At 41.3% G+C, this 12,842-nt stretch overlaps 1 protein-coding gene across 3 annotated transcripts; it reads left to right on the top strand.

The window, feature by feature from the left end:
* The first annotated feature begins 445 nt into the window (after positions 1-445).
* Positions 446-8,571, top strand: ZNF706 (zinc finger protein 706). 3 transcript variants are annotated; one of them, XM_054708333.1, is made up of 4 exons: positions 446-592; positions 4,564-4,700; positions 5,783-5,890; positions 6,827-8,571. In XM_054708333.1, exons 2-3 carry the CDS (start codon positions 4,566-4,568, stop codon positions 5,876-5,878), a joined length of 231 nt encoding a protein of 76 aa, XP_054564308.1. In that variant the 5' UTR covers positions 446-592; positions 4,564-4,565; the 3' UTR covers positions 5,879-5,890; positions 6,827-8,571. The 3 variants fall into 3 exon arrangements, with proteins under 3 accessions (XP_054564308.1, XP_008146720.1, XP_028011969.1); XM_008148498.3 differs by lacking the exon at positions 446-592 and adding an exon at positions 838-1,069; XM_028156168.2 differs by lacking the exon at positions 446-592 and adding an exon at positions 1,054-1,119.
* The last annotated feature ends 4,271 nt before the right edge of the window (positions 8,572-12,842 follow it).

Raw genomic sequence — 12,842 nt, 5'->3', positions numbered from 1 at the left:
AAATGCCGTTCCCAGGTTAAGTCAGCGGATTATCATCATCTTTACAAGCACCATCGCTCTTGGTAGAGACTGGAAGTTCAATGGAGTGGCCTGTAAATGAAGACACGAAAACCAACTTAACCCTTCTCCCAGCTATTAGCAACCCAGTGTACTGTTGGTGGTCACCTAAACCGTCCCGGGAGGCCTAGCCAGCACGTTTCGCAGAGGCTATCAGGCTTCATCCTGACCTCCCCAGAAACCTCAGACTGGTCCAGTTAACCGGGTTTCCGTGCGAATGAGGTAAAGGGCGCCCGATGAGAGAACAATGGCCGCGCGGCCCCGTTAAAGGCCGCCCGGCCCGCCGGCCTCACTGAGGGCGGGGGCGGCAGCGTGCGCGGGTGGCGGGTTCCCCAGTCGCTGACCCACGTCGCCCGGCGCTGGCGCTCCGGCCCTTCCCCCGCCTGGTGCACGTGAGGGCACCGCCGAGGAGGCCTGGCCGCCACCCGAGTAAGTGAGCGAGCGAGCGACTTGGGAAGACACGCTGCGGGCCGTCACTTGCCAGAACCGAGATCACGCGGATCCCGGGGCCCGCACTGAACAGGCTGGAGGGAAGGTGAGGGCGCCCGGACTGAAGATAACTTCCCCTGCAGTTCCCGTCCCGCAGGGCCGGCCCCCCCGCCGCCAGGCCCCGCCCCTCCGCGCTTATGTAATAGGGGAGCTCTGCCATTGGCCGGCGCGACCGGAAGAGGCGCAGGCGTGCGCGCGGGGCGGGGGAGGAGCCCGCTGCCGGAAGGCGAGTGGGCGGGGCGACGAGGAGCGGGCGGGCTCGGGGCGACTGGGAGAGCTCCGCGCGTGCGCGGGCACGAGGCTCAGTGGCCTTCCCAAGGCTGAGGCGGCGGCGGGCGCGCGCGGCGGCGGCGGCGGCGCGAGGCGCGGGCTGTTGTGCTCCCGGCTCTCCTCTTTCCCCTCCTCGGTGGGTGGAGGAGACCGAAGCGGTGCTGGGCGCGCTCCCCTTTCCTCCGCCTCCGGACGCCTCCCCCGGCCCCTTCGCCCTGCGAGGTCTCTCCGACGCAGGACTGTCCCGGCCCGGGTGAGCTGCGGTGGGGGCGGCGCTGACGCCGCAGGACGCCGGGAACCGCGGTGGGCGTTCGCCAGCGGGGTGGGCGGGGAGGATGAGGGTCGCCGCGGATCGCGAGGGGCCGCCGGCCTCCCCCGCCTCCCTGGGGGCGGCCGGGCTAGTTCTGCCCCGGCGCGGGCCGCGGGAAGGAGGGGAAGCTCGGCGCCTGCCAGGCCCTGCAGGTGGCCGGGTCGCAGGCCGGCCGCGGGAGCTGAGCTACGGTAACCTTACCCGCTGGCGACAGCAGCTGGTCGGTTGCTCGCCGCCGGGTATCCCCGTGGCCGAGGGGGCCGGGTTTCGGGCCGTCAAGGCCTCCGGGGAGGCGGGTCCCGGGCCGGGGTCGTGCGGAGGGGAGGGGAGGTGGGGGCGGTGTGGCCCTTCCGTGGCTCCTCTCGAGGCGGGAGAGGCCGGTTCGGGCTGGAAGGTGGGCCAGCCTGCAGCTGAGGTCAGTGAAGTGTTGATGAAATAGACCCGAGCCCTGATGCCTTCCATCGCCTTCCCTTCCACCAAAGGATGGAGTTACAAGCTGTAGGGTCTGGATGTTGGCCCCTGCACGGGCCTCTTCGTTTCAGATGATGGTTATGGGGAATGAGCCTACTTCCTGGATCCAAAAATCTCCTCTCTCGACGAATTCTGGGTTTGGTTTTAAGAGAGTCTTTGGGGCAGTGCTTACTTGTTGCCTCCTGGAAGAGCTCCTCGTTTCAGAAGAACTCGTTATTCTTTTTACTACTTCCCTCTCTGCAGCCCCTTCCGAAAGCCACACCAAATGAGTTCTATTTAAACACCAGCCTTTAGGTATTTGAAAAGGACGTCTTGCCTCTTTATTTTGTCGCATTTAATCAAGGAGCAGTTATGCTTAAGATTTTGTAGAAAATTCGATCGGCTTGAGCAAGTCCTAAATTGAACTGTTGTCCGAAAAGCAGGTGGTCTGTTCGTTTGCATTCGTGCTTTCAGAAAGGAAATCGGTGCAGTATATTGTTAGAAGTTAGGGGCCTAACCCCCACGAAGTTTGAGTCTATTTCCTTTACCTGGTATTAAGTTTTCAGTTTTTAAAAGTCAGGAAAAGTGACTACAGTCTTTTATTTATTAAAGCTTTTATGGCTTTTTGGTTCGTTTTAGATACAATGGAAAAGTGGGTTAAATCTATTGTGTAATGGAATATTTTAGGAGAAGTCATACATACAAAAGCTAAAAAAATAATTGTACCTAATGACCCTGCTTTGTACAGATTACTGCCTGAAAGTGTTATCAAAATAGCTAATAACTTCTAGATATCAAAGAAACTTCTGTGGTTAGTGGCCTGCCATTTTATGTGTTTTTCACTGCAGAGCAATTAAAAGGTTACCCACACAATCAGTGTATTAACATACATAGCACACATTGCAGGGAAGAGTTCAGATGCAGCAGAGGACTGACGTATTCTAACTTAAGGCACTGGTACTGAGACACTGAGACATGACAACATTTGGGTACATAAAGATTGAATACCTGTCATCCAAATACTATGTAAGTATCCAAATCTGTTTCCATGGGGATAGGTTTGTAAGCTTGCCATATCATTTGAACTTAAATGCACTTAAAAAAATCATTCCAAGCCAAATGGCTTAAAATTTTGGTTTAAAAAACACACAAAATGGAAGTTTAATCTTCAAGGACTAGCACATCTGGTCATATTTGCCATTATTTGGTAGGAATGGGGTTCTTATGTTAGGCTAACATGCTAAACATTTTTGTAATTTGTTAAAATAATCCAACTGGCTTCTTAGAAAAGCACTGGTTCTCCTCTATATTTTATTTGACTTTCAGTTTTTAAAGCTGGAGAGAACTTGTCCAATTGGTGTATTTTTTCAGTTTCCCTTTTTGAGAGAAGCTCAGGTGTTTCCATGAAATGCTTTGACCTTATATTCATGAACTATTTAGGGTTCCAGTCAGAAAAAAAGCCAGCACTCCTTTCTGGTGAAGTAGAGGTAGATCCATTGTATGTTCATGTCCTGCAATAATTTAAAAGTTTAAAAATTTAGCCCAGGCAGTGTGGCTCAGTGGTTGAGCATCCACCCATGAACCAGGAGGTCACCGTTTGATTCCCGGTCAGGGCACATGCCCGCGGTTGCCCAGTGGGGGATGTGCAGGAGACAGCTGATTGATGATTCTCTCATCATTGATGTTTCTATCTCTCTCTTCCTCTCCCTTCCTATCTGAAATCAAATAAAAATATACATATTTAAAGTACAAATAAATAAAAATAAAAGTTTAAAATTTATAGTCCACCAGTAGTAGAAAGTGGTATCTTTCATTTTTATTTAAGTATCCTTACCCCTTTTATAAGGGTTATTCTCTCAATTGGGAACTAATTTAATCTTATTTAATAATTGGTCCAGTAATCCTGCAAAGACCAACTTTTAAGAAAGATTTAGAATAGCACAGTAGTTTTATGAATCCTAAGTATTTAAGAGAACAGTTCCCATTGCTCTTAGGATCTCCTTTAGAGGCATTAGATGACAGCTCTTATTTCTCTTCAAGTTGTAAGTCTCAGATCACAACAGTGAATACTGGAAGGGGAATGTACCTCTGCAAAGTGACCAAATGATTGAGGAAGGAGGCGAAACTTTTTTTTTTTTTTTGTAAATTCTTAAAGATTACATAAAGTGCAAAAATATTAAGTGTATATGTATGTAGCTCAGTGATTTTTACAGGTGTATACACCTGTGTAACCATTACTCAGATCAAGATATAGAACATTATCAGCACCCCCAAAATCCCCTCATGCTCTTTTCTTCCCATTCACTACCTTCCAGATTAGCTTTGCCTGTTTTGAACTTTATACAATATATGTTCTTTGTTTTTGGGTGTCTTTCCTTTAAAACAGATGTAATCATGTTTCCTGTAACATAGTTTCTTCTTTTTGAATGCTGCATAGTATTTCATTGTATAAATATACAAGTTATGTATCCATTTTACTATTAATAGACATTTGGATTATTTCCAGTTTGGGATTTTTTCTATTAATAGACATTTGGATTTTTTCCAGTGTTGGAAACAGTAGCTCTGAACATTCTGGTACTGTGTCTTTTGGTGTACATACATTTGCATTTCTGTTGGATATATACCAATGTGGAATTGTTAGGTTATAGCTACCAACAGTTTTCCACAATGATTGTACCAATTATTCTCTAGTAGAATTGTATGTGAGAATTTGAAAACCCATACATTTTTTTAACTTTATTGTTGAAAGTATTACAGATGTCCCCCCTTTTTTTTCTCATTGACCCCTTTTAGCCTATACCCACCCCTCTATCCCAGGCCTTCACCACGCTATTGTCTGTGTCCATGGGTTATGAAACGCCTACATTTTGATTAACAACTGTTTCTATGAAACTTAAGCTGTCAACTCTGAGAGTATTATCATGTTTAGTTTACTCTGTATTCGAGTAAATAAATCACTCTAATGCCTCAACTTCTGTTTTTAGATATGGCTCGTGGACAGCAGAAGATTCAGTCTCAGCAGAAAAATGCCAAAAAGCAAGCTGGACAAAAGAAGAAACAAGGACATGACCAAAAGGCTGCTGCCAAAGCTGCCTTAATATATACCTGCACGGTCTGTAGGGTAAGGGAAATTGAAAGACAGCTTTCCCATGCACAGTTTTTCATTAGAGATTGGTTTGTATAGGTTAAAATTTTGCAATCATGGCAAAATAAATGCTTTACTGAAATAGTAGGTTTAAGAGCTGGTTATTTTAGGACTCCATCTTTCATTCAACAAATATTTTATTGAATGGCTCCTGTGGCCAGGCTGTTTTCCAGGTGTTGAGGAAAGGAGTGAACAAAGCAAAGTTCCTTTCCTCGAGGAGAATAAAGGTGCCTTCTTTAGGGAAAACAGTACACTTTGAACTTTATAAAGTCAGATCTACATTCTTAATTTAGAGCTCAGTAAAACTATGTAAGATACCAGTGAATAAAACTCTTGTTATGTAATTGGCTTTTTTTCCTTTCACTAAGTCCATAGTTAGGATGTCTGTAAAACTAGAGTTTGTTCATATTGAGGGCTTTTACTAGAATTAATGTGTTTATTAGATTTGAAGAATAATTATAGCAGCTGCTATTGAGTGCTTTCAGGTGCCAGCCACTGATCCAGGTGTTGTATATGTATGAGCCCACTAATCCACACAACAACCCAATGAGATAAAGTACTTTTATATTCATTTTACAGAAGAATACATTGTCATGGGGATTATATCACTTGCACATGGTCACCCAATTAATGCATAAAAGAGCTTGTATCTTGCCTAAGGAAGTCAGTATAGTGTAATATTTGAGAGCTACAGTACCTAGTACTAGGCTAATGCATAGGTCTTGGGCAAATTAAGCTCTAGGGTTTAATTTCCTTATGTAAAATGAGGATAGTAGGAACTAATTTAAGATTACTATAAAGGTTCAGTGAGAAACCAGGTAACATGCTTAACATAATAGTTCAGTATAAGCTACCTATTTGCTGTTAGATAAGCAGTATTCTTCATTCTCTGTGACCACCCCTATGTGAAATGTGGGAATATGTTAGGAGTTTCTCTATTACGTGGTCTTTTTTTATATGACAGCAATTATCTATTATAAGCTGGCTCAGGATTTTAAAAATGTTTACACATTTATGAATAAGGCCTAACTCCTTTTTTGTACAATTTTTGTAATTAGACACAAATGCCAGACCCTAAGACCTTCAAGCAGCACTTTGAGAGCAAGCATCCTAAGACTCCACTTCCTCCAGAATTGGCTGATGTCCAGGCATAAAGTTGTTTACAGGTAATTGCCTTTTTTTGTTGTTGTTACTGTCAGGCTTGTATACAAGAACAGAATTGTTTTCTGTAACTGTGAAGTTGATTTTTACCTTCTAGCTGACTTTATTGCTTCCTATTTTTCAGTTGTTTAACTTTACAATTATTAAAAGTCCATTTTCCCAGACCATATCCTGATGAAATAGAAGTTCCTAACTACATAGAAGTTCTATTTTCTTTTTTTTTTTCTTTTTTTTAAAAAATATATTTTATTGATTTTTTACAGAGAGGAAGGGAGAGGGATAGAGAGCTAGAAACATCGATCAGAGAGAATCATCGACCAGCTGCCTCCTGCACACCCCCCACCAGGGATGTGCCCACAGCCAATGTACATGCCCTTGACCGGAATCGAACCTGGGACCTTTCAGTCCGCAGACCGACGCTCTATCCATTGAGCCAAACCGGTTTCGGCAGAAGTTCTATTTTCTACTGGGGGCGTGGAGGGAGGCTGACCAACTCTGGTCCAAGAATGGAAAAGACATGTAAGCTTGAAAATAACTATTACAAAGGTATTGAGGGTCTTGCTCAGAGAAATGATGCAGACCAATGTTCCTGAGTGCCTTTTGCAGGTATTTTACTGTAACAGTGCTTAGCAGAACTTGTAAGTGCGTTAAAATATAGGGCAAAATGTAGGTACATTGTATAAACTTGGTAGTTGCTTGAAAATAATCAGGTTATATTTTCTGTATGGTTAGAGTTTTTTTCTCATAAATGGTTGTGATGTTGGTGTGAGAATTTTTTTTTTAAGTAAATCAAAGTTCAGTTTATAAAATCCCATTGGCAGATCTCTCAGACTAACTTGGTAGCTTAGGCATGTGTTTTTTTTCCTTAGGCATTTGAAATGTATATAAGTTGCATTTGTGCAATGTTTGCCTTCACAGAAAATTTTGCTTATGTTTTATAGGTGAATTCATGACACCTTTGACTCTTCTACTGTCTCAGACCTTAGGTAACAAACCTGCAGCTGCTTTTCTAACAAACTGTTGATCAGCAAAAATAAAGGGGCTACAGAAACACTCATTTTTATGCTGTTCCCTTTTGGGCTTCATGCAAAGACAATTCTGTGTAAATGTACAGTTGACTCTAATTTGGAAATCTGAAAATCAGTCCATCCTTGTTATAAAAAATTTTTTACAATTGTAATTATATTGATGTTCATATTGTGTAAAATAACTCATTTAATAAAGTAGTACTTTGATTTTACAACATCACAGGATAAATGGTTCTAGAAATTCTGTTCTAACTTTCCACATTATTTGCCTTATAAAAATCTAATGAATTCATCAGCTAGAATTGTAAGCGCAATTCTTATCTCCCTCTCAGCTCAGTGGCAGGTTCGTTAAACTAGAGCAGACTCATTCATTAAATTTGTGAACACAGTTTTATTGGCAGCCGCTGATCTAAAAGAATGACTTACCTGCTGCCTTAGTATATTGCGATCATGTGTCATTTTCCCCTCTGATTGTTTCCTGTGTTTGAGGTTGGAATATTTCAACTTGCTGTATGACTTGGCTATAGCTGCCAGCCAGGTATACCATGTAGATATGTGATAAATTCCTAAAGCGGTTAGATCGTTAGTAAGCCCTTCTGAAAAACTAGGTTTTGAAGTATGTGTCATAATGAAATAATCAGTAAGCCTAATCATTTATTATAAAATATGATGGAACATGTGTGAACTGGTAAAGATTTATCTTTTATAAATTATGTTGGATTCTTTGAAAAGTCGTCAAATTCTTTCATTTGAAATTGAAATGCATAATTTTGGAAGTTAATGATTTGACCAATTCTAGAATGAATTTTGCATTAACAGGAAGATTGGAATAACTTGTGGCTGGGTTAATTCCCAGAACCTTCTCCCTCCGTTCCTTTTTGAGTCATTGATTTTAGGAGTTTACTTTGTGCTGCTTCCTAAAATCAAAGGCTGTGTACAGTATGACTTCCATCTAAACTAGAAAGTATTAAAATAGGCCAGTGTCTAGATTGATTTGGTTCCAGGGATGGGGAAATGGGTTGGTTCAGATGGATGAGGTAAATCCTACCCAGTTAAGGGAGACTAATTTTAGGGTTCTTCTAATTTGCTTTGTCAGCTATTAACTTTACGAGTAAAACTGCTGTAACTCAGTTGAAATTTTAAAGGTAATATAATAGGAAGAACACTCAAATATTTCCTGGTAATTGTTTAGAGCCACAAATCTGATCCTGTGGATTAAAAAATGCATTCCCTCCTTGTGCTGCAACTCATTGCTGCATTTGTTTTGTAGCTATGCATACTCTGCCCACCTTGTTTGTCTTCACTGTAAGTTTAAGATATTTTCAAGGAAAATCTTCAGTGGTGATAGTTTCTTAGCAATTCCTATTCTTATACTATTACTTTAATGATTTTTTTCATGTATTTAATTTCCTGAGTTTCAGATTTAATATGTTATTTTCCTATATGTTGATTACCAGAACATTAGAGTTTGCCTAATTGCTTGTGGTGGGTATTATAGAAGTTATGGTTAAATTACAATTTAAAAGTTTTTTGAAGTGCTTTGAACATATGTATCTTTATGTTTAGCAACAAATCACTTAAAAACCGCTTACAAGTTTTTGTTTAATTTTTTTCATTTGTTTGACTCTAATTCAGAATAAAAGCTTTTTGTTCTTGTATTTAACTCTTTTTTATAAGCAGCTGACGACATCATATTTAACTATATTTCAGTGATGGGAATAGCTGCATTCTTATCCTCTATGTGAGGATTATTAGTACAATCCCCTCTTTATTGTGTTTGAGCTAAGTCTGCTATAAAGGAGAAATTAAAATTCTTAACTATCCTTGTTATTCAATTTGAAGATTCTTTAACAGATTGCAGCAAAGTTTATTATAAAACTGTTATGGTGTCTTCAAAGACTTGATAAAATACACTGAGAGAATTGGTCCATTGTATTCTGTATTTTCATTAGTTGCCAAAAGGAATGGGGTTAAGATTAAACTTGTTTCCATTCTCCTTCGTATGGATCTACATCCCCTGTTTAACTGACACACTGGGGGCTCCGTTGTGTTCTGTAATGTCTTATTAAAGGAGATATTAAAGAAAACTAAAGTCTAATTTCTTCTACATTGTAGGGGTTTTTATATTGCCTCTTCTCTTTTAATTTATTAACTTAGAATTTAACTCTTGAGTTTAGAGCTCAGTATTTCTAAGGGTGACAAGAGATTTCTTTCATTTCTCTTTTTTTTTTTCTGTAGTCTATTTTGGATCTATAGACTATTCTTAAAAATGAAAGGAAGAAGGTTGTTGTTCTGAAACCTCTATAGAATAAGTTGTTACAAAGGGGAAGTAATTGACTTAATATAAAAATAATACTAAGAAATGCTTAGGTCACTTCATTGAATTGGGTGGATAAGTCCTTTATGACATTGACTCAGATTTGAGATAGCACTTTTGGCTTTATTTAAAACTAGAAGCCCGGTGCACGAAATTCGTGCATGGCGGGGGGTTGTCCCTCAGCCCAGCCTGCACCCTTTCCAATCTGGGACTCCTCGAGGGATGTCCAACTGCCCGATCCGGGATCGGGCCTAAACGGGCAGTTGGACATCTCTCTCACAATCCAGGACTGCTGGCTCCCAACTGATCGCCTGCCTGCCTTCCTGATTGCCCCTAACCGCTTCTGCCTGCCAGCCTGATCACCCCCTAACCACTCCACTGCCAGCCTTGTTGATGCTTAACTGCCCCCCTGCCAGCCTGTTTGCCCCCAACTTCCCTCCTCTGCCAGCCTGGTGACCCCTAACTGCCCTCTCCTGCAGGGTTGATCACCTCCAACTGCCCTCCCTTGCAAGCCTAGTCCCTCTCAACTGCCCTCCCTTGCAGGCCTGGTCCCTCATAACTGCCCTCCCTTGCAGGCCGGGTGCCTCCCAACTGCCCTCTCCTGCTGGCCATCTTGTAGTGGCCATCTTGTGTCCACTTGGGGGCAGGATCTTTGACCACATGGGGGCAGCTATATTGTGTGTTGCAGTGATGATCAATCTGCATATTACTCTTTTATTAGATAAGATAGAGGCCTGGTGCATGGGTGGGGGCCAGCTGGTTTGCCCTGAAGGTTGTCCCAGATCAGGGTGGGGTTCCCTTGGGGCGTGGGGCAGCCTGAGCAAGGGGCCTGTGGTGGTTTGCAGGCCAGCCACGCACTCTGGCGACCCAAGAGGAGGCCCTGGTATCTGGAATTTATTTTCCTTCTACAATTGAAACTTTGTATCCTGGAGTGGAGCCAAGCCTGCTGTTCCCTCCGGGGCGGCAGCCATTTCTGTGGCAGTTAATTCACCTTCTACAATTGAAACTTTGTAGCCTTAAGCGGGTGAGCCCGGCCAGGGTGTGCGGAAAGCTTTGCTTCCCCTGTTGCCGCCGGCAACCCTAGCCTGCTCTCTCAAGCTCCATTCTGCCGCCATTTGTTTTAATTTGTTTACCTTCTATAATTGAAACTTTGTAGCTTGAGTGGAGGCTTAGGCCTGCAATGGCTATGGAAAGCTTGCCTTGCTCTCTGTGGCTGTAGCCATCTTGGATTGGGGTTAATTTGCATACGTGCTCTGATTGGCTGGTGGGCGTGGCTTATGTAGCAGAGTGATGGTTAATTTGCATATTAGCATTTTATTAGAGAGGATACTGTATAGCTAATTACTTACATTATAATGGAGTTCTGAGGTGTATGTCACATGGATAAGATAGACTTTACCAACATTATCATTTAAACAATTGAATCTGAATTCATTTGTGCTAGATTTTCATTTTTGTGGTGGTTTTGGGTTTGATTTGGTTTTGGTCAGAGATACATAATTTTTGGAGTGTATAACAATGAAGATCAACACTAGGGGGTTGTGTTTACTGTGACTTTACATTCTGAAATCTTCCAGACTAGCCTAATTTTATCTATTGTAAAAGTTTCAGAAAAATCTTAGGCATTTCCAATGTGTAGATTTAATAAAACATCTATCAACTTGACTGAAAAAATAGATGTTTTATTAATAAAAGTTTATCCTGTCTTTAATTGTATATTACCTTATTAAGTTGAAAATTAAATGTCTTCTATTTTAAATGTTCTTTGGATAAACTGTTTACTGAGTATACCATCTTTGGGGGAGGGGTTTTGTTTTTGACCAACCATTCTTTAGTTCTAATTTTGTACTCAGTATGGCTTCATATTTTAAAATCTGCACATGTAGAAACAGACTTAAATTCTTTATTTATGTCCATATGGGCATATCTACAGTGTGAAGTAATTTTGGTAAAACCAGTATTTTTAATCATTTTTTATGTATACAACATCTTTTTCTACACATATTAATAGCTTAAGGTTTTTATAGGCCACATAGGTACCTCACTTTATCACTGTTTACTGTTTTATAAAATTGAGAATGTAGCTTGTATTTTGGATTCTTATTAAAATTTTAATTACTAGGAAGGAAGCCATTATAATATTTCCTCTATAACAGTATAATAGTGTGTCTCAAAATGAGGTCTTATAGCTAGGGTATACATCCTGGTTTGCCAAAGACAGTCTTGGTTTAAGTATTTCATATTAAACATCAAATTAATATTAGATAGTAAGGTAGCTCATTATAAGTTAATATTACCTCCTTTTATTCACATGTGTCAGTTTATGTCAAGTAACTGCTTTTTTAAAATGTAGCTTTAAAAAAACTCATACTCAGAAATTCTTATTAAATGGGAACATGTGATACTTAGCAAGGTTTGTCTTTTAAAGTCCTTGAATCTATTTTTGTTTGTTATTTTAAAACTCCTAACGGAGACTTAAATATCTGGTAAAATGAACTAGATTCCCAAAACCACAGGCACTCATATAAACATAGTGTTTGTACCAAGTTCATACTTTTGTTTTCTATCATCTTTACACCCAAAGGACTTCATGGAAAATGGCCAGTTGGGATGAGAGGTATTGCTACCTGTTACTATAGAACACTTATGGAGGAAGGAAGGGAAATCAGCATTGGCTGCAAGTTAGATGTCTGCTGGGCTAATCGCATTAACAACTTACGGCAAATCTTTTGATTTTGATACAGAGTGCTTCTACATATTTGATCTGGATCTCTGAAATTTTCTTTTTTTAAAATACTTTTAGACCTACAGAGAAGTTGCAATAGTAGTCTAAAAGAGTTCTTGTGTCCCCTCACTCAATTTCAGTTTATCCCTAATGTTCTTTTTTATATATATATATTTTTATTGATTTCAGAGAGGAAGGGAGAGAGTGAGAGAAACATCAATGATGAGAGTGAATCATTGATTGGCTGCCTCCTGCAAGCACCACACTGGGGATCAAGCCCGCAACCTGGGCATGTGCCCTGACTAGGAATCCAACCGTGACCTCCATTCATGGGTCAACACAACCATTGAACCACTGACCCATGCTGGCTGGGCTTAATGTTGTTCTTTTTTTTTTTTTTTTAATTGTTTTTTTCAATTATAGTTTATGTAAAATATTAATTTCAGGTGTACAACCCACACCTAATTAGTTCTACTGTTACATAACTGTGTTGGGCTTGTCAAAACTAAGAAACCAGCATTGGTGTTGTTAACATTAACTCATTTGTCTATTAATGGACTTTTTCTGTTCCACGATCCAACTCAGAATGCTAACATTGCATTTAGTTGTATTTCTTCTTGGTCTCTTGTGGTCTGTGATGGTTTCTCAGTCTTTTTGTTTTTGTTTTTCATGACCTTGAAAGTGTTGAGGTGTAGGGAAGTATGTTCTAGAACAGTGGTCGGCAAACCACGGCTCGCGAGCCACATGCGGCTCTTTGGCCCCTTGAGTGTGGCTCTTCCACAAAATACCACGTGTGGGCGCGCTCGTACAGTGCGATTGAAACTTCGTGGCCCATGCGCAGAAGTCGGTTTTTGGCCTGGGTGAGTCTGTTGAAGAAGTGGCATTAG

The sequence above is a fragment of the Eptesicus fuscus genome, chromosome 19 (assembly GCF_027574615.1).
Source record: "Eptesicus fuscus isolate TK198812 chromosome 19, DD_ASM_mEF_20220401, whole genome shotgun sequence".
In the NCBI taxonomy this organism is placed as follows: domain Eukaryota; kingdom Metazoa; phylum Chordata; class Mammalia; order Chiroptera; family Vespertilionidae; genus Eptesicus; species Eptesicus fuscus.
The sequence above is the reverse complement of the archived record's forward strand: the minus strand, read 5'-3'. Positions and strand labels throughout refer to the sequence as shown.

Excerpts from the sequence above, each read along its gene's own strand:
- ZNF706 (XM_054708333.1), top strand. The coding sequence starts at position 4,566 with ATGGCTCGTGGACAGCAGAAGATTCAGTCTCAGCAGAAAAATGCCAAA. Across the intron at positions 4,701-5,782 it reads ATACCTGCACGGTCTGTAGG|ACACAAATGCCAGACCCTAA; the intron begins GTAAGGGAAATT and ends TTTTGTAATTAG.